Source organism: Amaranthus tricolor, chromosome 3 (assembly GCF_026212465.1).
Source record: "Amaranthus tricolor cultivar Red isolate AtriRed21 chromosome 3, ASM2621246v1, whole genome shotgun sequence".
Classification (NCBI taxonomy): domain Eukaryota; kingdom Viridiplantae; phylum Streptophyta; class Magnoliopsida; order Caryophyllales; family Amaranthaceae; genus Amaranthus; species Amaranthus tricolor.
In genome coordinates, this window is record NC_080049.1 from 1,482,760 (window position 1) to 1,508,830 (window position 26,071).

General features: G+C 31.2%; 4 protein-coding genes across 4 annotated transcripts; all 4 read right to left on the bottom strand.

Annotated features, from left to right (window-relative positions):
• Positions 1-2,952: 2,952 nt before the first annotated feature.
• LOC130808036 (receptor-like protein 52) lies at positions 2,953-7,181 on the bottom strand. Its single transcript, XM_057673473.1, has 2 exons — positions 5,706-7,181; positions 2,953-5,046 (listed from the first exon to the last, which is right to left on the bottom strand). Exons 1-2 carry the CDS (start codon positions 6,832-6,834, stop codon positions 3,908-3,910), a joined length of 2,268 nt encoding a protein of 755 aa, XP_057529456.1. The 5' UTR covers positions 6,835-7,181; the 3' UTR covers positions 2,953-3,907.
• Positions 7,182-9,004: 1,823 nt separating this feature from the next.
• Positions 9,005-10,815, bottom strand: LOC130808037 (uncharacterized). The gene is made up of 2 exons (XM_057673474.1): positions 9,319-10,815; positions 9,005-9,143 (listed from the first exon to the last, which is right to left on the bottom strand). Exon 1 carries the CDS (start codon positions 10,813-10,815, stop codon positions 9,331-9,333), a length of 1,485 nt encoding a protein of 494 aa, XP_057529457.1. The 3' UTR covers positions 9,005-9,143; positions 9,319-9,330.
• A 6,506-nt stretch (positions 10,816-17,321) lies between these two features.
• LOC130807716 (receptor-like protein 33) lies at positions 17,322-22,748 on the bottom strand. Its single transcript, XM_057673034.1, has 2 exons — positions 22,019-22,748; positions 17,322-18,535 (listed from the first exon to the last, which is right to left on the bottom strand). The coding sequence occupies exons 1-2, from the start codon at positions 22,746-22,748 to the stop codon at positions 17,322-17,324; spliced, it is 1,944 nt and encodes a 647-aa protein (XP_057529017.1).
• Positions 22,749-23,010: 262 nt separating this feature from the next.
• On the bottom strand, positions 23,011-24,832 carry LOC130808042 (LRR receptor-like serine/threonine-protein kinase RGI2). Its single transcript, XM_057673478.1, has 2 exons — positions 23,878-24,832; positions 23,011-23,229 (listed from the first exon to the last, which is right to left on the bottom strand). The coding sequence occupies exons 1-2, from the start codon at positions 24,521-24,523 to the stop codon at positions 23,027-23,029; spliced, it is 849 nt and encodes a 282-aa protein (XP_057529461.1). The 5' UTR covers positions 24,524-24,832; the 3' UTR covers positions 23,011-23,026.
• Between the last annotated feature and the right edge of the window lie 1,239 nt (positions 24,833-26,071).

Sequence of the window (26,071 nt, forward strand, 5' to 3'; positions counted from 1 at the left end):
ACTATAACCAAATCACAATACATGCCATAGTCTATCTAGTAAGTAGTATCTATCATCATGTACTACAATAAACGTGATTCACCATGAAGCAAGACAGAAGCAAGCAGCGACAGCCAACAAAATTTTGGTTGAATAACAATTAAAAGGTCACAACAACAGCAAAATTAGAAAAACTTCAAAAAACAAATCAGTGAATAAACGAATAAAGAAGATGAACAATCGACATAAGTGAGGCGAAACAATAAAAAATTGACAACAGTTTTGAAGAATGAGATATTTCAATGCTTATTGAAATTAAAAAGAGAAATAATACCTTACTTCGTAAGTTTTGAAGATGAACAAGCAAATGCCTTTGGTTTCAAACGGTTTTGAAGAATGCACACAGTAGCACAAGCAAATGCACGAAACAAACAAACGTTTGTGAACAAGAAGTTTGATTTCTGGGTTTGTGAATGAAAATGAAGATGAACACAGTAGAACAAGCAAATGCACGAACGGTTTTTCAATGGGTTCGTTTGAGAGAACAAAGCAGTAATCGTTTTGTGAAGGGTTTTGTGAAAAAAGAAACTGATGATGGCGGGTTTTCAATTAAAATTACAACGGTCATTTGCTGCGGTTCAAAGGAAACCGGAGCAATTAGGAAATTTTGAAGGTTTATTTGCTGCGGTTCAAGCAAAATCGGAGCAATTAAGAAAATTGTGAAGAGCTATTTGCTGCGGTTTTGCTTTAACCACAACAATTAATGTGTTTTTGAATGATATTTGCTGCGGTCCCTTGGTTAACCGCAGCAATTAATGTTTTTTTTCTAGTACATTTTCCTATTTATTGCTGCGAATATAAAAAAACCGCAGCAAATGATGAGCAGCAAATACAATTTTTTTCCACTAGTGATATCGTGTGTTATTCTTTAAAGTTTAGTTTCCGTACATACGTTATAGTTTTACATATTGACTTAAAACTATTCCAGAAAACTGTTTTGAAAGGTCACTCAATCTCTTGAGACAATCTTCCAGACAAAAATTTTAAACGGCCATACTCTTTATTCACCCCCCCTCTAAAGAGTATTCGACCTCCTATCAACTTTCAAATTATACTATCATACTCGGTAAATTTGTGTATGATTATTAATGGGAATTGCTAAAGATCGCCACTCTTTTTATTTTATCGCCAACCCTATATGAATGAAATGACGAAAATGCCCCTAGACTTAAAATTTGTTAAACACACTTCAATCTCACTTAATAACACTTTTATCACTCTAAAAACATTAAACACACTTCAATTCCGAACACTTTTATCGTCACCCTATATATATTGAATTTCCGAGATCGCCCCTGCATAATATACGAACTCAAACACGGTAACATCTCTCTAAAAATGCTCTCTCAGTTAAAACAAGTTAAAAGTTGGAATTGATTTACAATGGCTAACCAAAGCGACTATGAATCCGATTCGATACATACTTTAATCGATTCGAATGGTTATTTAAAAAAAAAATTGGAGTCGCAAAAAAACGTGCGACTGGACCACGGTTGAGTCGCAAGTTTTGTGCGACTCAGCCACGGTTTGGTCGCGTGCGACTGAATTTTTATTTATATATTTATTTTATTTCTCTTTTTTATTTAAATTACTTTTTATTTTCTTATTATTTAATATATGTTGTAATAAATTATTTTATTTTATAATTTACATTATTATTATTTAAATTATTTAAATATTTTTTATTTTTTATTTTAATTATTCTAGTAACTTATAATTTATGTTGTAGTAATTTATTTATATTATTTTTTATTTTATTATTATTAGAATTATTTTATTTTATATACATTTTTAATTTAGTTGAAATTTTAATTATTAAACTAAATTATATTTTTATTTAATATTGAATATTTTTTATTATTAATGTTTCTTTATATAATATTTTATTAACCTAATCTATGTTTTATTTCATATTTTAAATTTGCAGGACTTTGAAAACTTAGGGGACTTTGAAAACGTGCGACTGAGCTGCGGCAGAGTCGCGCGCGACTCCTTTTTTTATTTTTTTTGTTATTTTTTAAATTAAATTCGTTTAGAAATTACCTCGAATTATTGCTTGTGTTTTGAATTTCTTAGTTTTAGCTCCACAAATTTTATGTTTTAATTTAGTGTTTTTAGAGTGATAAAGGTGTTATTTAGTGAGGTTGGAGTATATATAAGAAATTTTAAGTCTAAGGGAAATATCGTCAATTTATTAAAATAGGGAAATATTGTCAATTTATTAAAATAGGGATGGTGATAAAATAGAAAGGGTTGTGAAGTTTAAGAATTGTGTAATTAATTTTGGATATTATATATAATTGACATTTTATAGTGCTAAAGCAATGGAGAAGAGAATTAGTATTTTCTATAGGTGTTGAGAATACTAGAGTGAAAGAGAATGTCTTAAACCACTAAGTTAACCAACATTTCTTAGTATTTATTAGAGTTAAATTTAACTTATTAGAACTTATTTAAACTTATTAGACTTAGAAATAAGTCTAATAATATATTTGTAATCTATGCTTAGGGTTGACCAATAATGCTAATTATCGACTTTTAATTTTTTGGACAAAGAAATTCACGTGCTATTATGACCATAATTCAATACTAACAGAGTATATAATATAATATGAACGTTATTTATTAATTATTTTAATAAAACCTAATGTTATACATACTTTATCAAATATTTCACTATAAAATTAGAAACAAAAGTCAAATGAATTTGGCTAAGAAGAGTTTAATATAAGGAAAGGACATCATGTAGCAATTATTTATGACCAACGACTATTTAAAAATCAATTAATGTTAAATGTGCACTATTGACCATTAAAAAGAAAAATCAATTTTTTTTTAAATGTCTTATTTGCCTTAGGATTATTATCCATCAATTAATGTTAATTTGTATTTTATTCTTAATTTACGCGTTAAAACATAGTTAAATGATATTTTGTTTGATTATCTAAACATAAGGTTTATTAATATCTATTTTTTTATAATTTTAAATTATACACCATTATTGTTATGAAGTATTGAATTTATGCATTGACAAACGTACAAAAAGCAAATTAGACATTTGAAATTAGACAAAGGGAGCATTATGCATGAAAATTTAATTATAAAATGATAAATAGTCTGAATTATTTTCACTATTCACAAGGTCAAAGACTTTTCTTTTTATCTTTGTGATAAAAATTTAATTCTCATCGATTATTGCCTACCACTTAAAGTTTCCATACCCAAATACGTTAAATTGTGAATTGTTTTATTTTGGTTGCCTCAGTTTCTTGATGATGACAACAAATGTTATATGGAGATCAATTACACATTCGACATTCAAAAAGAGTGGCCATCCACTGCCTAATCATGAATGAATGAATTAGGAAAAAAGGGAGGATATAGAATTAATATTTGAATAGGGAGCAATTTTTTATTTAATAAATGCTTGCTATTACTCAAAAGCACTGCCAATTATTTTGTAAATGTTTTGTTGTTGTTAAAATTTGATTTATGTAATTCTTATTCTAGTTAGCCTTTTGTTATTATTTATCTCTATTTTTTATTTTATTTTATGGAATTTATGAGGAATTATCTGTATATTAAAACTAAGTATATTTTTATGCTTTATAGACATCTCATGAAATGAAATGTTTCTTTCTTAGATAGATTATCACATTCACCCATTTGGCACACATTTATATTTTTTTATAGAAAAGAAATGTTATTATCACAAAATTTAATTATGAATAAAATACAGTGAAAAGAAAAAGAAAATGCCACAAATTCAAGTAAAGCCAAAAAAGGCTCATTCCATCATACTCTACTTCTTCTACTGAAATGGTGGTCATGAAAATGAAGTAAAGCCCATTCCATCTTGTTCAACAATTTAAAAAGCCATAAAGGCTTCCCTACTAACAATGTAGTACCCCCAAGCCAAACCAACTATTGTACCACTTCCAAATCCAATCACTACAACATCCCACATCGATAATTCTGTTTTTTCTTCCACATTATCATTGTTCAAAGATTGCAAAACCGTATTGTTTTTGCATTCAAGTAATGGTGCTCCACACAATTCAAGATTTCCCTCGTACAAATTAGATGAGAAGGTATCAAAATTGTTACCACGGGGTATAGGCCCTTCCAGTTGATTATGTGAAACATTAAAAAACCCGAGAAATGTTAAACTAACAAGTTCTTGAGGGATTTCACCGATAAGCCTATTTGATGATAGGTCTAAACCATCCAACAATGATAAGTTCCCGATGGAGGAAGGGATGTTTCCGGTAAGGAGGTTATGCGAGAGATTAAGATTTCGAAGTGCTCGCAACATCCCTATAGAATTTGGAATCTCTCCTTCAAAGTGATTATTAGACATATCAAATGTTGACATAGAAGTAATTATCTTCTTATAATCCAGTTCCACCCCCTTTACTGTCATCTTGATGGAGAACATATAATCACCATCTCTACTATTTTCTAAGTACCTTGGACTTCCTATAGTAGACATGTCGTCCATCATGGAACGAAATTGTTTCATGTACATGAATGGCAATTTACCACAAAAATTATTGTTTGAAATGTCGAGAATATGTAGATTTGAAAAAGGAAATGTTGCAATTATTGATAAATTTTTGGTTATATCACCATGAAATTTATTAAACGATAGGCTGAGAACCTCTAAAGATGGAAGGCTACCTAACCAATAGGGGAATACATCTTTGAATTTGTTGTTCCTCAAATTTAAGACTGTCAGGTTTCTACATTTAGATAAAGACCTAGGTATAGCTCCTTCTAACTGATTGTCAGTGAAATCAACATATTGCAATAAATCACAAGTAGAAAATGTTGATGGAATGGTGCCCTTGAAATTATTTGATTGGAGATTCAGTACAGCTAATTGAGTACTAGTATTGCCCAAGCAATGAGGAACTTCTCCATTAAACTTGTTATAAGATAAATCAAGGATTTCAAGATAAACCAAGTTGCAGATAGACGAGTTTTTAAAATTCGTGATATTGTATCCTGGAATGCATGACAAATATAAAAGAATTTAGAGAAACTTGTATCTTCATATAATAATGTATAAATACATCATAGTAAAAGAATATTCTACCAAGAAATTTAATCTTTTTTGAAAAGAAAAAAAAAATTGATCACATGACTTCTTAAAAAAGTTAGAAATTAGTTTACAATGAATATTGCTTTCTATGAAAGGTTACAAAAAATATTTGACTTGGATGAATATTGGAAACATTTGGATTAATATTTGAAATTTTAGATTTTATTCATAAAAAAAATATTCTGATTTACCACCCTATTTATTACTCCCTCCGATTTCATATGTTATTCTCAAATAAATTTACGAATTTTAGAATATTTATGTGGGATGTTAATTGATTCGTCTCAATAAATTATTTCTAAATATCAAAAATCAAAGAAATACATTAAAGATAATTTAATAGAACTTGTTTCATATATTTTTATTGGTTACATTAATCAATGTTATAAAAAAAATAAAGCAAATATGAAAAACCTTTATAATACAAGAAATATATTTTTATTAGTGACAAGCGAATTTAAAAAAGAAAATAATAATTTAATAGTTGGAAGTCTCAATGTATGCAATGGCGAACTATTTTGAAAGATGCAATTTAGATAGGCATTGCTAAAGATTAGTGTACCTGTAATCTGTGGTGTGATTTTTCCAATCAAGTTATTGTTGGCAACCGACAAATAAAAAAGACTCGTAAGCTTTCCAATGTTGACAGGTAACTGACCCGTGAGTTGATTATATGATAAATCCAAAACACTCAAATTTGTAAGAAGAGAAAAAGAATTTGGTATCTCACTATGAAATTGATTATTTGATAAATTCAAATAAATCAAATTTCTAAGAAGAGAAAAAGAATTTGGTATCTCACCATATAACTGATTATTTGATAAATCCAACACACTCAAATTTGTAAGAAGAGAAAAAGAATTTGGTATCTCACCATGTAATTGATTATTTGATAAATCCAAATAAAACAAATTTGTAAGAAGAGAAAAAGAATTTGGTATCTCACCATGTAATTGATTATTTGATAAATACAAAAACCTCAAATTTGTAAGAAGTGAAAAAGAATTTGGTATCTCACCATGTAATTGATTATTTGATAAATCCAAATAAAACAAATTTGTAAGAAGAGAAAAAGAATTTGGTATCTCACCATGTAATTGATTAATTGATAAGTCTAAACTTTTCAACCTCTTTAAGAATCCTAATTCATAAGGAAGTAATCCCGAAAAATTGTTGAAAGAAAGATCCAAAACTTGAAGCTTTTGAAGTTTACTAAACTCTGGCGATATTGTACCAGAAAAGTCGTTCTGACGAAGGTAAAGGCACCGAAGCTCCGACATATTAACAAATAAAGAGAGTGGACCACTAAAGCTGTTATCGCTAAGGTCGAGATATTGGAGTTTTGTAAGGAGAGGAAGAGAAGACGGGACATGCCCATAAAAATAGTTATCTTGGAGAGATAGGTTTTGCAGGTTTGTAAGAAAACCGATTTGAGGAGAGAGAGTACCATTGAGTTTTAAGTTGGAGATGTCCAGGGAAATGACAGTGGGAGAGTAAGAAGACGAAGAGCAAGTGACGAATGACCAATTGCAATGGTGAGTAGTGTTTTTCCAAGATGATAGACTTTTATGAGGATCATCTTTAATGGCAGATTTAATAGCTAATAATGCTTCTTGTTCTGATAATATTCCGCCATTGATGAAGCTAATATTCAGACAGTGAATAAACAAGAAGAAAACAAGAATTCGCATTTTGTTATTTTTGTTTCTTTTACTTTGATGGGTAGAATACTAGAATTTGAGATACATGATGAGAGGAAAATGAAAGACTTTTTATAATGTGTTAAAATGAAAGACTATTTATAGTCCAAGTAGTATTAGTAGTACGCTTTTAAATGGTAATCGACTGTTGCTGAACCTGAACAACTATTAGTTATACTTCATTTGTAAAGGTCTTATAAAAAAAGTAGGTAGTATAAAGTTTTCCCACAAGTAATAAATTATTTTAGTAGTCAACAAGTATATTGTTATTCATATTTGGTGACGGCTTAATAGTCAACAAGTATATTGTTATTCATATGTAAAAACTAATCTGCTATGTTGAGTTTACACTCAACAAAAATGAACCTTTCCCACTTAATAATGTAAAGTACTCCATGCGACATTATAATTATTACAATTGTAAAGTAGCGAACTCTAACTCTGAACAGAACGTCTTGCCACCAAGCTTGTTAGAATCGGGATCCTAAATATAATAAAAAAGGAGGTGGGGTCAAAATCGATAGAATCGGATCGTAAGATCGTAAGATCCTACGAATATGTTTTAATATGTTATAGGATACTTAATTATCACTCATATTTCTTCATATTAGTTCATCTTTAAAGTTTTGAGTTGTATATAAAGATTTATTTGACTTTATCTTTTTATTGATTAAAAGTATACTTTTAATAATCTTTGTGATTTAGTAAGTACATGAATTTTCTTAATCGTAATGATGATATACTTTTAAGAATAATTTGCGAATTACAGCCTTGAAGTTTAGTACTTTTGCGAATTACAACCTCAATGTTTATTTTTTATGAAATATAGCCAACAAAGTATCAAAGTTTATAGGTTCACGCCAAAAACACAGAACTCCGACCACTTAATCTAAAATTCCGACCACCAAAATGGTTGGAATTCTATGTTTTGGTTTGAACATGCAAACTTTGATACTTTGGTGGCTGTAATTCGCAAAAAATAAACATTGAAGCTGTAATTCGCAAAAGTGCTAAACTTTAAGGCTGTATTTCGCAAACTATTCTATTTTTAACTTACATTATATGTAAGTAAAAGCTAGTTTATAATATATTTTTATAATTAAGATGATCCTTATAGGATTGGATTGTTGGATCGTAGAATCGCAAAACTCATTAATGGTAAATAATTTCAAAACTCACCACAGCATCAGCAATCTTCTTCGTTCCTGGATCATTAATGGTAAATTTACCACTTGCATCTCGGGAATGAAGCCCGCAATACCAATCACGCACCCGATCTCCAGCAAGAGTATTCACATATGCGGAGTTAGTCGTAGATGTGGGCGTGGATGAACTTTGATTGGGGTATAAACCCGCTTCCACCCACTCTTTTCGGACCTCATCGTACTTTTTCTGGCCTAAGCGATGATAAAACTTCCTTTTGCTTGCAGAATCAGAAGCTTTACCACGCTTTTTCTAATTAATCAATAGAAATCGAATGTCATGTATTAGTTTAATGACTGAATCAAAAGAAGTAAATTCAAATTGGTAAACTATAATATAATATGAAATACTTACAACTTCTATGGGAGTTGTTCTTTTGGTAACAAAGGCCTCCCAATCCCTCTTCGATATGTGACCCCATATTTCGTAGGGCATCTTCGAAGGTTCTTGCTTTCCACCTTCGTTTCCCGTTTTGACCTTTTTGGTCGTACAGGGACGGGTCTTCGTAATCCAGCCAGTTACTAGCTTGGATTTGAAATCTCTGAATCTTTCAGCAACAGCTGAAAGAAACACATTCTTCTTGTCCTCATCGCTCTCGATGTGGAAAAGACTCTACAAAAAAATTTTATATTTATTACTATCAATCAAATTAATTTTAAAATGAAAATAAATGAGTAAAAATAGTAAAGTTGCTTACCACAATATCATGCCATAGAGAGTTCTTCAAACCCCCTGGAACCTCGTTCCATGCGTGCAATATGGAAAGCTTGCGGATACATAGACCCACTTGTTTTCCATATTGCCTACGCCATTTTCCGCAGGGTTGACCCAATGCATTGTATTCCAAATGCATGGTTTCTGTGACTTTGAGGTTTTTTGTAGGACCTCGCCCTTTTCTTTTCTTACTGGTAGTGGGAGCATCCATTGGTGGGGCGTCTTCAGTTTTAAAATCATTGTCAATCGGTGGAGCGTCTTCAGCCATACACTCGTATCTCACAATTTGGTCCTCTTCGCTGTCATAACTACGATGCTCATTATCCGAGGTCTCAATCTCGGGGACAATTTCGTCTCTGAATAGATGCATTGTATTTCAGTACCTGAAAGAGTATGAATAGAAATATATTAGAACATAAGCTAAGTAATATTAAGAATATGACTAAAACAATTCTAATACGTTCAACACAATAATATATAACAAATAGTGTTATGTGCAATGTTTCATGCAAAACAAACCAAGTGCCAAAAAAACTTTAAAAAGCTTTAAATTCATACCTTGTGAATCACTTAATTCAAATGTATTCCTTCCGTGTGATCTACACGCATATAACCAACATCTACATCATCTACATCATCTTGATCCACTGATTTTGGATAAATAAAGGGAGGGGAGTCTTCAAAAGCATCATATTCTTCCTCATCCTCAACATCAAATATACCAAGGATACTTCTTTTTCCCGGTACAACAATAAACCATTTTTTATCAGACGGGTCGACAATGTAGAATACTTGCTTGGCTTGTGTAGTTAGTATGAATGGCTCCTCACTATCACGCAAACGAGCTAAGTCTACAAGAGTGAATCCACAAGGGTCGTCATTTTTAATGCATCGTCGATTATTATCTACCCACTTACATTTGAAAAGACCAATATTGAAAGTAGAGTAGTCAAGCTCCCATATTTCATGTACCCGCCCGTAGTATACCAATTTAGCATCAACCAGCGCTTGATCCTTCGCACTCGCGTAAAATGTAGACGACGCCAAAATAGAAACCCCACTATTCTGTAGATACGATGACTTCTTGTCTTGACCCTCAGTCCAAAATGTGAAGCCATTGACATCGTAACCCTCATATTTGTTGACATCATCACGAGGACCAAAAGCTAACCACTTAACAATTTCGGATACACCCTTGAGTTCTTCGCATATTACTCGATTATGAAACCAATTAATAAACGTCTTGTTATGCAACTGCATCAATGCCCTATCCCCTTTAGAAGGATGTTTTGCGAGCAATATATCAAAATGCTCACTCAAAAAAGGATGAACTTCCGGAATATGATGCAACACATACAAGTGTGCTTGTAGAAGGCTTTCTCGAGGAGGTGTGACCGATTTGGAGCCAATTGTTCCTTTTCCCTCAAGCCTTTCTTCATGTCTAGAGGTGGGAAGTCCAATAGGCTTTGCCATGGCCAAATACTCGGCTATAAAGTTACTAATCTCATCGCTCACAGTGCCTTGAATCATACTCCCCTCGGGTTGTGCTGGATTCCTCACCTTGTTTTGTAAAACACCCATGTGTCTTTCAAAAGGATAACACCACCTTAAAAAAACTGGACCCAAAAGCTTGATCTCACGAACGAGATGGACAATAAGATGAACCATTATGTCAAAGAAAGAAGGTGGAAAATACATCTCAAACTTGCATAAAGTTACAATCACGTCGAGTTGAAGTGCATCAAGTTTAAAGGGATCAAGAACTTTACTACAAATTGTGTTGAAGAACGAACATAGCTCGGTAATAGCATATCTCATATGTTTTGGCAGTATTCCACGGATTGCAATTAGTAAGAACACTTGCATCATTACATGGCAATCGTGAGATTTCATGCTTCCCAACTTCAGCTCACCATTTAGGCTCACAAATCTCTTCATGTTGGATGAGTACCCAGACGGAACCTTAATGCCATACAAACACTCACAAAATGTCCGCTTCTCTGCTTTGGACAATGTGTAGCAAGCTGGAGGCAAATAAAATTTGTCATTACTCATCTTCTTCTTACTGCCACCAACTTCATCAGCTCTATTTCTTTTCTTACTCACCTTAACATGTGCCCACAACTCCGGACGAAGACTCTTACATTCAAACTAATCTCGCACGGCCCTAACATCTTTTGTCTTACCCGGAATGTTCATGAGAGTCCCGAGTATGGCATCGCATACATTTTTTTCTATATGCATAACGTCAAGACAATTCCTAACCTGTAGATCTCTCCAATATGGAAGCTTCCAAAAGATTGATTCTTTTTTCCATAATCGGTCTTTACCCCCTTGCACTTGCCCCGTTTTACCAAATACAGTGTCAACTCCCTTAACCTGTTCATAAACCTCATAACCGGTCAACGGTCGACGAGCTACACGGTCCTCAACCTCCCCGTTGAACAACTTCTTCTTCTTACGATATTGGTGGTCTCGTGGGAGGAACTTTCTATGGTGCATGAATACGTGTTTGCACTTAGGAATCCACGTGGATTCCATGTCATCGATACATATTGAGCATGCTTTCTTCCCTTTGTTCTTATACCCCGATAAGTTGCCATATGCCGGAAAATCATTAACGGTGCATAAAAGCATTGCACGCAAGGTGAACTCCTCATTAGCATATGCATCAAACACTGAAACGCCTTCATCCCACATCTTTCTCAAATCCTCAATGAGAGGTGCAAGATACACATCTATGTCATTGCCAGGTTATTTAGGACCCGAGATAAGAAGCGAAAGCATTATGTACTTACGCTTCATACACAACCAAGGTGGCAAATTATAGATCACTAAAAGTACCGGCCAAGTACTATGTTGAGAACTAAGATTGCCGAATAGGTTCATTCCATCCGTACACAGTCCGAGCCTTAAATTACGAACCTCATCCCCAAAAGTCTTATGCAACCTATCAATACTCTTCCACTCCGGAGAATCAGATGGATGTGTGAGCAAGTGACCTTTCTTCACCCTATCTGCATGCCACCTCAAATTTAACGCATCTTTCTTTATAGAAAACAAGCGCTTGAATCTAGGTATTATTGGAAGATACCACAATACCTTAGCCGGGGGCCCTTTAGCATCCCGAGCCCCTTTACGCTTGTAGCGCGATAACCCACACCTAGGACACTCTTCTAAGTTCTCGTTTTCATTCCGATACAACACACAATCATTCGGACACGCATGAATCTTCTGGTACTCTAAGCCGAAAGGACACATGAGCTTTTTGGCATAATATGTCGACTTTGGAAGTTCATTTCCCTCAGGAAGCATCTCACCTAACGCTTCTAATAATATTGTGAAACTAGCGTCACTCCAATTGAACTTTGACTTAATGTTGAAAATTGTCAACACTGCTGTTAGTTTGGTGAACTTTGTACATCCAGGGTACAAAGGCTTTTGAGAAGCCTTTGTCAACAAGTCAAAAACACGAGGACATTTTTCTAACTCATCCTCGACTCCCTCCATCATCTCATCAACACGATCCACATCCTTATCGACATTCTCTTCATCTGTCTCATACCCATCAACATGATCTACTACATCCTCATTGACATCGGCCACATTATTGACGTCATCAACAACACTTTTCTCTTTGTAAACTCCCTCCTCACCATGCCAAACCCAAACATGATATTGAGGCCTAAACCCACGTAGAAGTATGTGCTCCCTAAGGATATCAACACTATCTACCTTTGATACATTGCCACAACTGACACATGGGCAATAAAAACCAGATCCCCCTGTCCTAACTTGATGTTCAACCGCAATACTACAAAATTCTAATACGCCATCAATAAATTCCGACGATTCAATGCTTCCATACATCCAAGAACGATCGTTTGTCATCCTAATTAGTGTGATAAATTGATTCAAAATAAAATTAATACACAACTTTTAAACATATATACTTATTTATAATAAACATATTTACTAAATATGCAAATAATTAATTAACAAACCACAAACCACAATATAAATAATAAACAACAAACCACATTCCTAAAAATATATACTTTGAATAATTAACATTGTATAACCTTAGAAATATAACATTCAAAATATAAATAATAAAATTAAATCATTTAACCTTATAGAAATATAAGTATTCTAATTCTAATAATTAAAGACAACATTTTTAACAAAATATGCAAATAATTATCCGATGTCACATTATCACCACTCTGTCAGTTATATACTTCATTAATTTCCACTTTGCATAAATAATTTAAAATTATTAGTATTGAAAAATTAGTAAGTAAAAATATTAATATAAAATATGAAAACAACATGTTCTAAGATTCTTGATTATATTTTGTACTTTATATTATTTTGTATTTAATTTCAACTTATGTAATTAAAATTGAGTTTAGACATCACTAAAAACTTCCTTATTCAATGAGGAATTGAGGCAAATTGATGAGCTTGTTGTTGGGCTTACACATATAGCTCCAAAAGATAACCCGACATAAGTCTGGTTTTCATAATACAACCAATTGGTTTATTTGGTCATACTCTAACTTTTCCAAGTGAAAATCAAGATGGTGAGAAGCTCACTAACATAACCTTAAACAAATCACAATACATTTCATAGTCTACTTATCATTAACAAAGTTTAAGTTGCACTAATCGTTAATTCCCTCGACCCTTTTAATTCTACGATGATCACAAGTGGGTAGTTCTCTAACACAACTATAACCAAATCACAATACATGCCATAGTCTATCTAGTAAGTAGTATCTATCATCATGTACTACAATAAACGTGATTCACCATGAAGCAAGACAGAAGCAAGCAGCGACAGCTAACAAAATTTTGGTTGAATAACAATTAAAAGGTCACAACAACAGCAAAATTAGAAAAACTTCAAAAAACAAATCAGTGAATAAACGAATAAAGAAGATGAACAATCGACATAAGTGAGGCGAAACAATAAAAAATTGACAACAGTTTTGAAGAATGAGATATTTCAATGCTTATTGAAATTAAAAAGAGAAATAATACCTTACTTCGTAAGTTTTGAAGATGAACAAGCAAATGCCTTTGGTTTCAAACGGTTTTGAAGAATGCACACAGTAGCACAAGCAAATGCACGAAACAAACAAACATTTGTGAACAAGAAGTTTGATTTCTGGGTTTGTGAATGAAAATGAAGATGAACACAGTAGAACAAGCAAATGCACGAACGGTTTTTCAATGGGTTCGTTTGAGAGAACAAAGCAGTAATCGTTTTGTGAAGGGTTTTGTGAAAAAAGAAACTGATGATGGCGGGTTTTCAATTAAAATTACAACGGTCATTTGCTGCGGTTCAAAGGAAACCGGAGCAATTAGGAAATTTTGAAGGTTTATTTGCTGCGGTTCAAGCAAAATCGGAGCAATTAAGAAAATTGTGAAGAGCTATTTGCTGCGGTTTTGCTTTAACCACAACAATTAATGTGTTTTTGAATGATATTTGCTGCGGTCCCTTGGTTAACCGCAGCAATTAATGTTTTTTTTCTAGTACATTTTCCTATTTATTGCTGCGAATATAAAAAAACCGCAGCAAATGATGAGCAGCAAATACAATTTTTTTCCACTAGTGATATCGTGTGTTATTCTTTAAAGTTTAGTTTCCGTACATACGTTATAGTTTTACATATTGACTTAAAACTATTCCAGAAAACTGTTTTGAAAGGTCACTCAATCTCTTGAGACAATCTTCCAGACAAAAATTTTAAACGGCCATACTCTTTATTCACCCCCCCTCTAAAGAGTATTCGACCTCCTATCAACTTTCAAATTATACTATCATACTCGGTAAATTTGTGTATGATTATTAATGGGAATTGCTAAAGATCGCCACTCTTTTTATTTTATCGCCAACCCTATATGAATGAAATGACGAAAATGCCCCTAGACTTAAAATTTGTTAAACACACTTCAATCTCACTTAATAACACTTTTATCACTCTAAAAACATTAAACACACTTCAATTCCGAACACTTTTATCGTCACCCTATATATATTGAATTTCCGAGATCGCCCCTGCATAATATACGAACTCAAACACGGTAACATCTCTCTAAAAATGCTCTCTCAGTTAAAACAAGTTAAAAGTTGGAATTGATTTACAATGGCTAACCAAAGCGACTATGAATCCGATTCGATACATACTTTAATCGATTCGAATGGTTATTTAAAAAAAAAATTGGAGTCGCAAAAAAACGTGCGACTGGACCACGGTTGAGTCGCAAGTTTTGTGCGACTCAGCCACGGTTTGGTCGCGTGCGACTGAATTTTTATTTATATATTTATTTTATTTCTCTTTTTTATTTAAATTACTTTTTATTTTCTTATTATTTAATATATGTTGTAATAAATTATTTTATTTTATAATTTACATTATTATTATTTAAATTATTTAAATATTTTTTATTTTTTATTTTAATTATTCTAGTAACTTATAATTTATGTTGTAGTAATTTATTTATATTATTTTTTATTTTATTATTATTAGAATTATTTTATTTTATATACATTTTTAATTTAGTTGAAATTTTAATTATTAAACTAAATTATATTTTTATTTAATATTGAATATTTTTTATTATTAATGTTTCTTTATATAATATTTTATTAACCTAATCTATGTTTTATTTCATATTTTAAATTTGCAGGACTTTGAAAACTTAGGGGACTTTGAAAACGTGCGACTGAGCTGCGGCAGAGTCGCGCGCGACTCCTTTTTTTTATTTTTTTTGTTATTTTTTAAATTAAATTCGTTTAGAAATTACCTCGAATTATTGCTTGTGTTTTGAATTTCTTAGTTTTAGCTCCACAAATTTTATGTTTTAATTTAGTGTTTTTAGAGTGATAAAGGTGTTATTTAGTGAGGTTGGAGTATATATAAGAAATTTTAAGTCTAAGGGAAATATCGTCAATTTATTAAAATAGGGAAATATTGTCAATTTATTAAAATAGGGATGGTGATAAAATAGAAAGGGTTTAAGAATTGTGTAATTAATTTTGGATATTATATATAATTGACATTTTATAGTGCTAAAGCAATGGAGAAGAGAATTAGTATTTTCTATAGGTGTTGAGAATACTAGAGTGAAAGAGAATGTCTTAAACCACTAAGTTAACCAACATTTCTTAGTATTTATTAGAGTTAAATTTAACTTATTAGAACTTATTTAAACTTATTAGACTTAGAAATAAGTCTAATAATATATTTGTAATCTATGCTTAGGGTTGACCAATAATGCTAATTATCGACTTTTAATTTTTTGGACAAAGGAATTCACGTGCTATTATGACCATAATTCAATACTAACAGAGTATATAATATAATATGAACGTTATTTATTAATTATTTTAATAAAACCTAATGTTATACATACTTTATCAAATATTTCACTATAAAATTAGAAACAAAAGTCAAATGAATTTGGCTAAGAAGAGTTTAATATAAGGAAAGGACATCATGTAGCAATTATTTATGACCAACGACTATTTAAAAATCAATTAATGTTAAATGTGCACTATTGACCATTAAAGAGAAAAATCAATTTTTTTTTTAAATGTCTTATTTGCCTTAGGATTATTATCCATCAATTAATGTTAATTTGTATTTTATTCTTAATTTACGCGTTAAAACATAGTTAAATGATATTTTGTTTGATTATCTAAACATAAGGTTTATTAATATCTATTTTTTTATAATTTTAAATTATACACCATTATTGTTATGAAGTATTGAATTTATGCATTGACAAACGTACAAAAAGCAAATTAGACATTTGAAATTAGACAAAGGGAGCATTATGCATGAAAATTTAATTATAAAATGATAAATAGTCTGAATTATTTTCACTATTCACAAGGTCAAAGACTTTTCTTTTTATCTTTGTGATAAAAATTTAATTCTCATCGATTATTGCCTACCACTTAAAGTTTCCATACCCAAATACGTTAAATTGTGAATTGTTTTATTTTGGTTGCCTCAGTTTCTTGATGATGACAACAAATGTTATATGGAGATCAATTACACATTCGACATTCAAAAAGAGTGGCCATCCACTGCCTAATCATGAATGAATGAATTAGGAAAAAAGGGAGGATATAGAATTAATATTTGAATAGGGAGCAATTTTTTATTTAATAAATGTTTGCTATTACTCAAAAGCACTGCCAATTATTTTGTAAATGTTTTGTTGTTGTTAAAATTTGATTTATGTAATTCTTATTCTAGTTAGCCTTTTGTTATTATTTATCTCTATTTTTTATTTTATTTTATGGAATTTATGAGGAATTATCTGTATATTAAAACTAAGTATATTTTTATGCTTTATAGACATCTCATGAAATGAAATGTTTCTTTCTTAGATAGATTATCACATTCACCCATTTGGCACACATTTATATTTTTTTATAGAAAAGAAATGTTATTATCACAAAATTTAATTATGAATAAAATACAGTGAAAAGAAAAAGAAAATGCCACAAATTCAAGTAAAGCCAAAAAAGGCTCATTCCATCATACTCTACTTCTTCTACTGAAATGGTGGTCATGAAAATGAAGTAAAGCCCATTCCATCTTGTTCAACAATTTAAAAAGCCATAAAGGCTTCCCTACTAACAATATGTAGTACCCCCAAGCCAAACCAACTATTGTACCACTTCCAAATCCAATCACTACAACATCCCACATCGATAATTCTGTTTTTTCTTCCACATTATCATTGTTCAAAGATTGCAAAACCGTATTGTTTTTGCATTCAAGTAATGGTGCTCCACACAATTCAAGATTTCCCTCGTACAAATTAGATGAGAAGGTATCAAAATTGTTACCACGGGGTATAGGCCCTTCCAGTTGATTATGTGAAACATTAAAAAACCCGAGAAATGTTAAACTAACAAGTTCTTGAGGGATTTCACCGATAAGCCTATTTGATGATAGGTCTAAACCATCCAACAATGATAAGTTCCCGATGGAGGAAGGGATGTTTCCGGTAAGGAGGTTATGCGAGAGATTAAGATTTCGAAGTGCTCGCAACATCCCTATAGAATTTGGAATCTCTCCTTCAAAGTGATTATTAGACATATCAAATGTTGACATAGAAGTAATTATCTTCTTATAATCCAGTTCCACCCCCTTTACTGTCATCTTGATGGAGAACATATAAACACCATCTCTACTATATTCTAAGTACCTTGGACTTCCTATAGTAGACATGTCGTCCATCATGGAACGAAATTGTTTCATGTACATGAATGGCAATTTACCACAAAAATTATTGTTTGAAATGTCGAGAATATGTAGATTTGAAAAAGGAAATGTTGCAATTATTGATAAATTTTTGGTTATATCACCATGAAATTTATTAAACGATAGGCTAAGAACCTCTAAAGATGGAAGGCTACCTAACCAATAGGGGAATACATCTTTGAATTTGTTGTTCCTCAAATTTAAGACTGTCAGGTTTCTACATTTAGATAAAGACCTAGGTATAGCTCCTTCTAACTGATTGTCAGTGAAATCAACATATTGCAATAAATCACAAGTAGAAAATGTTGATGGAATGGTGCCCTTGAAATTATTTGATTGGAGATTCAGTACAGCTAATTGAGTACTAGTATTGCCCAAGCAATGAGGAACTTCTCCATTAAACTTGTTATAAGATAAATCAAGGATTTCAAGATAAACCAAGTTGCAGATAGACGAGTTTTTAAAATTCGTGATATTGTATCCTGGAATGCATGACAAATATAAAAGAATTTAGAGAAACTTGTATCTTCATATAATAATGTATAAATACATCATAATAATGTATAAATACATCATAATAATAATAATAACAATTCTGTATTAGTAGTAGATAATATACTTGCTCAAAACATTTGATGGCTAAAGCTACATATTACTAGATATTTAGTACAAGTCTACTCAATATGGAGAAAAATATTTATGGAAACTAAAAGCTTAAGCTAAAATAGTGAAGCTCAATAGTGGTAGATTTAAACGAAATTGTGTATGAAAATGCTCAAATCATTATTTCCTTCATTTGGGAACAAAATAGTTGTCTAGAAGATTATGCTATAAATTTTATTATACTTTTTTCCAGGAGAGGTATTTAGATTACAAGAGTAAATATAGTAATAACACATATTATTTTCAAAACTAATGTTAATATTCTATTAGAAATAAAGGATAGATGAGATTTGAACCCGTGACTTTATGTCTCATTGGTATTGGCGCCGAATATCATATAGAGTAACCAAATCAACAAAACTTTTATATATCATATTAAAATAAGTACACTTACCCAAAAGATTTTAAACTTCATATTACAAGTCCACTAAAACGACCCAACTCAACTTTTACTAAAAATTTTCCACAACTTTATTGGATTATCATCCAAGTTAGAAAACTATTACTGAATTTTTTTCCACAACTTTATTGGAGAACATCCATGTTATGAATTATATGATGTGAGTGCATATTTGATGAGTGCATTTATGTATGACTTTTGAATTTTAAATTCAATGGGTATGATAATGTGGGAGATTAAGTTGTTAACTTAATGATTGTTGTGTTTAAGTGTGATTTATTGTGGAAGAGTATTCATGGGAATTATTGGTTTTAGTGATGATTAATGAAGAAGTGCAAAGGGTTTTTGGTAGATGCTTGCTCGAACAGAATTCTGTCAGAGGATGCTATTTTTCGACCTTTCAAGTTCTTGAAGCTGTTTCATATCATTCATTATCCAATATTAATCTTGTATTCTGAGCAATTGACATTAATGTACTTAGTACTATATATAGAGCTCTCATACTCACTCAAACACACATAAAACACAACCCCTAAGCCAAACACATAGCCTTTTGCTTTTTATCTCTTACACAATTGTAATACTTCATTTGTAAGAGTATTTTATACTCCATTGATATAATATAAACAGAAACTACACACGATGGAGGACGTAGCCATCATTGGGTGAACCTCCTTAAATCTTTGTGTCTCTTTGCTTAGTTTACATTATCAAACATTATTTTTTTCATTGTTGTTTGTATCGTTCATCTAAGTTATTAACATCGTAACGATCTTGGCAAACTTTTCAATCCACGTTAGTAAACTTTACTTGTAGAAGCCGACCATCATCCACATTTAGAAATCTTTTGGTACATATTGGTTCTGGCCACAAACCATTAAAACTATTACTCTCTATATCCCTATTAATTTGACTCATTTTCTATTTTAATTTGTTCCAATAATTTTGTGCGATACTATTTTGGGATATGACCTGACCACCTTAACACATCTTTATCTTCTATTTTTTCTCTCTTGTTTCCTGAATTAACTTACTAAAAGACAAAAAAAACTAGCCTACCCAATTCAAATCATTAAACTCCGGGTCATCCCCCAAAATGCAATAATAGAAAGACATAGATGCACTTCGTATGTTATATATATATATATATATATATATATATATATATATATATATATATATATATATATATATATATATATATATATATATATATATATATATATATATATATATATATATACATACATATATATATATATATATACATACATATATATATATATATATATATACATATATATATATATATATATATATACATATATATATATATATATATACATATATATATATATATATATACATATATATATATATATATACATATATATATATATATATATATAGAGAGAGAGAGAGAGAGAATATAAAAAATGAAACTAATGAAGTGTGAAGAAATTTTTTGATTACAAGATAGATCGAGGAAGGGAGGGTTAGGTGAGATTCAATCCCATAAAATTGCCTGGGAAAAACTATATTTGTTCTAATTGAGATAAGATACAAATTTCAGTATATAAAAGTTATTAATGAGTTATCCAACTCGAATTAATATGACAATTACGTAAGGTATATAAAACCTATAATCCATAAATTAAGCCTAACAATAGTCCTATATATATTTACTTTGCTTAATTATTGCTAACATTATTCCAATCAAATATTTACATACGATTTAATTCTTAATAATATTTCTTCCCTAACATCCTCTTCAAGTTGTAGCATGAAGTTTACAAATGTCTAATTTGTGAAGGAAAAACATAAACTACTTTGGCCTAAAGCCTTAGTAAAAATATCCACTAGTTGTATATGAGTAAACACATAAGTAGGATGAATGGTACCAACAAGGATTGCATCACGTAAAAAGTGGCAACTAACTTCAATGTGTTTGGTACATTCATGGAACACCGAATTCTGAGCAAGCTACAATGCCAACTGACTATTACAAATTTACAATGTATCCTCGATCATTGAGCGATATTCAACTTCAGCGGCCAAGTGTGAAATTCTTTCTCTTAATCAACAAGAAAATAAAGGCACAAATAACAATATCGTTATGGTTCTTTGGTTGCTTAATCTTTTTCTTGAATTTGGATTATTAAAATTTGTAGATGAATAGTGAAACGAGAAATAAAATGGCAAACTCTGAAGAACAAAAAAAAAGTCTGTTATTTATCCATGGCATTGTGTGATCATTTCTGGGTAAAGACTACAATTACTTTTAACAGTTGAAAATTGTGATGTTTTGGAAAATTTTTAATCATTTTATTAGAATTAATGTACGATTAATTGGAAAAAAGGAAAGATTAAATGAGACTGAGAGAAAAGTAGGAAAATAATAATCTAACATTTTATTTTCTTTTTCCAACTTGAAAATGACGATTAAATTTAATGGTGACTTAAGTTATTGGCCCTTTTTAAGATTGGGCCCTAGGCGGCAGCACTCCTCGCTTACACCCACGGTCGGGGTTGTGTTATTGTAAATATAGTAAAAGCTGAAAATTAATTTATTGATCAAACTCGGAAAAACGAAATCAACTAACTTAACAATGCAGTGGAATGACATTTTATGCTTTATAGACATATCATGAAATGAAATGTTTCTTTCTTAGATAGATTATCACATTCACCCATTTGGCACACATTTATATATATTTATGGAAAAGAAATGTTATTATCACAAAATATAATTATGAATAAAGTACAGTGAAAAGAAAAAGGAAATGCTACAAATTCAAGTAAAGCCCAAAAAGGCCCATTCCATCATACTCTACTTCTTGCTACAAATGAAATGTTTCTCAGATAGATGATCACTTTTAGTTCTTTGTTCTTCTTGTTCTACTTATTCTACTGAAATGGTGGTCATGAAAATCAAGTAAAGCCCATTCCATCTTGTTCAACAATTTAAAAAGCCAAATAGGCTTCCCCACTGACAATATGTAGTACCCCCAAGCCAAACCAACTATTGTACCACTTCCAAATCCAATCACTACAACTTCCCACATCGATAATTCTGTTTTTTCTTCCACATTATCATTGTTCAAAGATTGCACAACAGTATTGTTTTTGCATTCAAGTAATGGTGCTCCACACAATTCAAGATTTCCCTCGTACGAATCAGATGAGAAGGTATCAAAATTGTTACCACGGGGTATAGGCCCTTCCAGTTGATTATATGAAACATTAAAAACCTCGAGAAATGTTAAACTAACAAGTTCTTGAGGGATTTCACCGATAAGCCTATTTGATGATAGGTCTAAACCATCCAACAATGATAAGTTCCCGATGGATGGAGGGATGTTTCCGGTAAGTAGGTTATGCGAGAGATTAAGATTTCGAAGTGCTCGCAACATCCCTATAGAATTTGGAATCTCTCCTTCAAAGTGATTATTAGACATATCAAATGTTGACATAGAAGTAATTATCTTCTTATAATCCAGTTGCTTCCCCTTTACTATCATCTTGATGGAGTACATATATATATAATAACTAGTTTCATCTTCTAAGTAACTTGGACTTCCTATAGTAGACTTGTCAATATCCATCATGGAACGAAATTTTTTGATGTACATGAATGGCAACTTACCACATAAATTATTGTTTGAAAGGTCGAGAATTTGTAGATTTGAAAAAGAATATGTTGCAGTCTTTGATAAATTGTTGGTTATATCACCATGAAATTTATTAAAGGGTAGGCTGAGAACCTCTAGATATGGAAGGCTACCTAACCAATAGGGGAATACATCTTCGAATTTGTTGTTCCTCAAATTTAGGAACTTCAGGTTTCTACATTTAGATAAAGACCTAGGTATAGCTCCTTCTAACTGATTGTCAGTGAAATCTACATATACTAAGGAATCACAAGTAGAAAATAATGCTGATGGAATGACGCCCTTGAAATTATTTGATTGGAGTTCAATACAGATAATTGAGTACTAGTATTGCCCAAGCAATGAGGAACCTCTCCATTAAACTTGTTATATGATAAATCAAGGATTTCAAGATCAACTAAGTTGCAAATAGAAGAGTTTTTAAAATTCGTGACATTGTATCCTGGAATGCATGACAAATATGAAAGAATTTAGAGAAAGTTGTAGCTTCATATAATAATGTATAAATACATCATAGTAAAAGAATATTCTACCAAGAAATTTAATCTTTTTTGAAAAGAAAAAAAATAAATTTGACCACATGACTTCTTAAAAAAGTTAGAAATTAGTTTAGAGTACATGTAATCACGTTAGAATAATTCCACTCAACTTTATGGAATATCTTGTTTTAAAAAATAAAACGATAACTATAAACTTAGTGTACCTGTAATCACGTTAGGATAATTCCACTCAGTAAACTGTGTTGTGATGCTTCCAATGTTGGCATATTATATGTGAGATAATTGATATATATTTTTTTTATAATCTTTATTAATGTATACAAAATACAAATATCAAAAATCAAAGAAATACATTAAAGATAATTCGATAGAACTTGTTTCATATATTTTTATTGGTTACATTAATCAATGTTATAAAAAAAAAAAAGCAAATATGAAAAACCTTAATAATACAAGAAATATATTTTTATTAGTGACAAGCGAATTCAAAAAAGAAAATAATAATTTAACAGTTGGAAGTCTCAATGTATGCAATGGCAAACTATTTTGGAGGATGCAATTTAGATAGGCATTGCTAAACATTAGTGTACCTGTAATCTTTGGTGTGATTTTTCCAATCAAGTTATTGTTGGCAACCAACAAAAAACGAAGACTCGTTAGCTTTCCAATGTTGACAGGTAACTGACCCGTGAGTTGATTATGTGACAAATCTAGAAAACCTAGTAACTTACAACTCCCTAAACTCTCAGGGATTGGACCACTAAGCTTATTTGAAGAAACATCTAGGTATCCCAATAACCCATTCGTCCCCAACTTATGTGGAATATTTCCTGTAAATTTATTTCCCGAAAGTTGAAGTTCTAATAACTTAGATAAATCTCCAATAAACTCTGGTATGAAACCTTGTAAGTTGTTTTGACAAATACTTAAGTACGTCAAGTTTATAAGAAGAGAAAAAGAATTTGGTATCTCACCATGTAATTGATTATTTGATAAATCCAAATAATCCAAATTTGTAAAAAGAGAAAAAAAATTTGGTATCTCACCATGTAATTGATTATTTGATAAATCCAAACCAATCAAATTTGTAAGAAGAGAAAAAGAATTTGGTATCTCACCATGTAAATAATTTTTTGATAAATCCAAAACTTGAAGCTTTTGAAGTTTACTAAACTCGGGTGATATTGTACCAGAAAAGTAGTTAAAGCTAAGGGAAAGGCCCCGAAGCTCCGACATATTAGCAAATAAAGGGAGTGGGCCACTAAATTGGTTAAATTGTAGGTCAAGATAGTGGAGTTTTGTAAGGAGAGAAAGAGAAGTCGGGACATGCCCATAAAAATAGTTATCATGGAGAGATAGGTTTTGCAGGTTTGTAAGAAAACCGATTTGAGGAGAGAGAGTACCATTGAGTTCTAAGAAGGAGAAGTTTAGGGAAATGACAGCGGAAGAGTGAGAAGACAAAGAGCAAGTGACGAACGACCAATTGCAATGGTGAGTAGTGTTTTTCCAAGATGATAGACTTTTATGAGGATCATCTTTAATGGCAGATTTGTTGATTCAATTAGGAACGGGAACAGCAACAAGAGGGGGGGTGAATTGTTGTTGTTGCAAGTTTAAGCGATTGTGCCCTGTTTTTGCGGAATTATTCAAAATAAATAAAGCTTAAACTAAGAGCAAAATAATAAGAGAGACGCACGATTTTACGTGGAAACCTTTTGGGCCTAAACAAAAGGAAAAACCACGACCACTTGGGATTTCTAACAACTTCACTATGTTTAAGGCAATTAGTTACAATTACAATAAACACCTTACTTCACTCGAAGCGAAACAACTAGGCCAACTCTTCACTCTCTAATTGCTTTACTCAAAGCAACAAACTTAGCTTTACAATAAGCTAATCCTCTCTAGCTTCACTAAAAGCTATCTAACTTCCCCCTTAGACTCACCCGAGTCTAATTACATAAACTCTCAAAAACCCTTACAAAAAGGATATAAATTCTCTAAAATAAATCAAAGAGTTGCATCAAGAAAATATTATAAATTAATTGGCAACTTTAAGAACAAAATATTTCTTGTAAAATCCAACAAAAATGTATGAAAAACACTTAAGCACAAAACATTGGATTACTTCTCATCACTTAAAAACCGGAATTAATTTGCAATTTATAGAAAATAATATTCCTAAGAAAATGGAATAATCCAATCCATCATCCCACTATCAAGAGATCATGGGAGTAATGTGGATTAAGCAAACACACGGTTATTTCCATAAGATTTGATTAAGTCAAATCACACGTGTACATAAACAATAACCGCTGTTCCCTAAAGTAGCAGTTTCTTCAGTAGTAATTCCTGTTCCCCAAATTAATGGCTGGAACTTCATGCTATATTTTAGAAAACGGTTAATCTTAGTGGGAATGATTGCTTGCTAATTTTTAGGAATAAAAACCGGTTAGAAAGATTTGCTAAGACTAATTCAAAGTTAGTTAATTCTATTTTTAACAAATCCAGGATTTACTAAAAATAGATCCTAAAATAAAGGATCTTAACAAATAAATCGTGATTTCATTTTCTTTAACAAAAACGATTTGCCAATTAACTTTAATAAATTTTTACTGCAACAATTTAATTTAAAATACATTAACTAAAAATAATAATTAAAATATGATAATCAGAATTTTCAGTCAACGTAGTCAACCTTCAGCTCAGGAACAGTGTGCTGTCTCCAGACTTCAGTTTAGCTAGAACATCCAACTTGGGAACAGTAGATCTGCTGTCTCCATT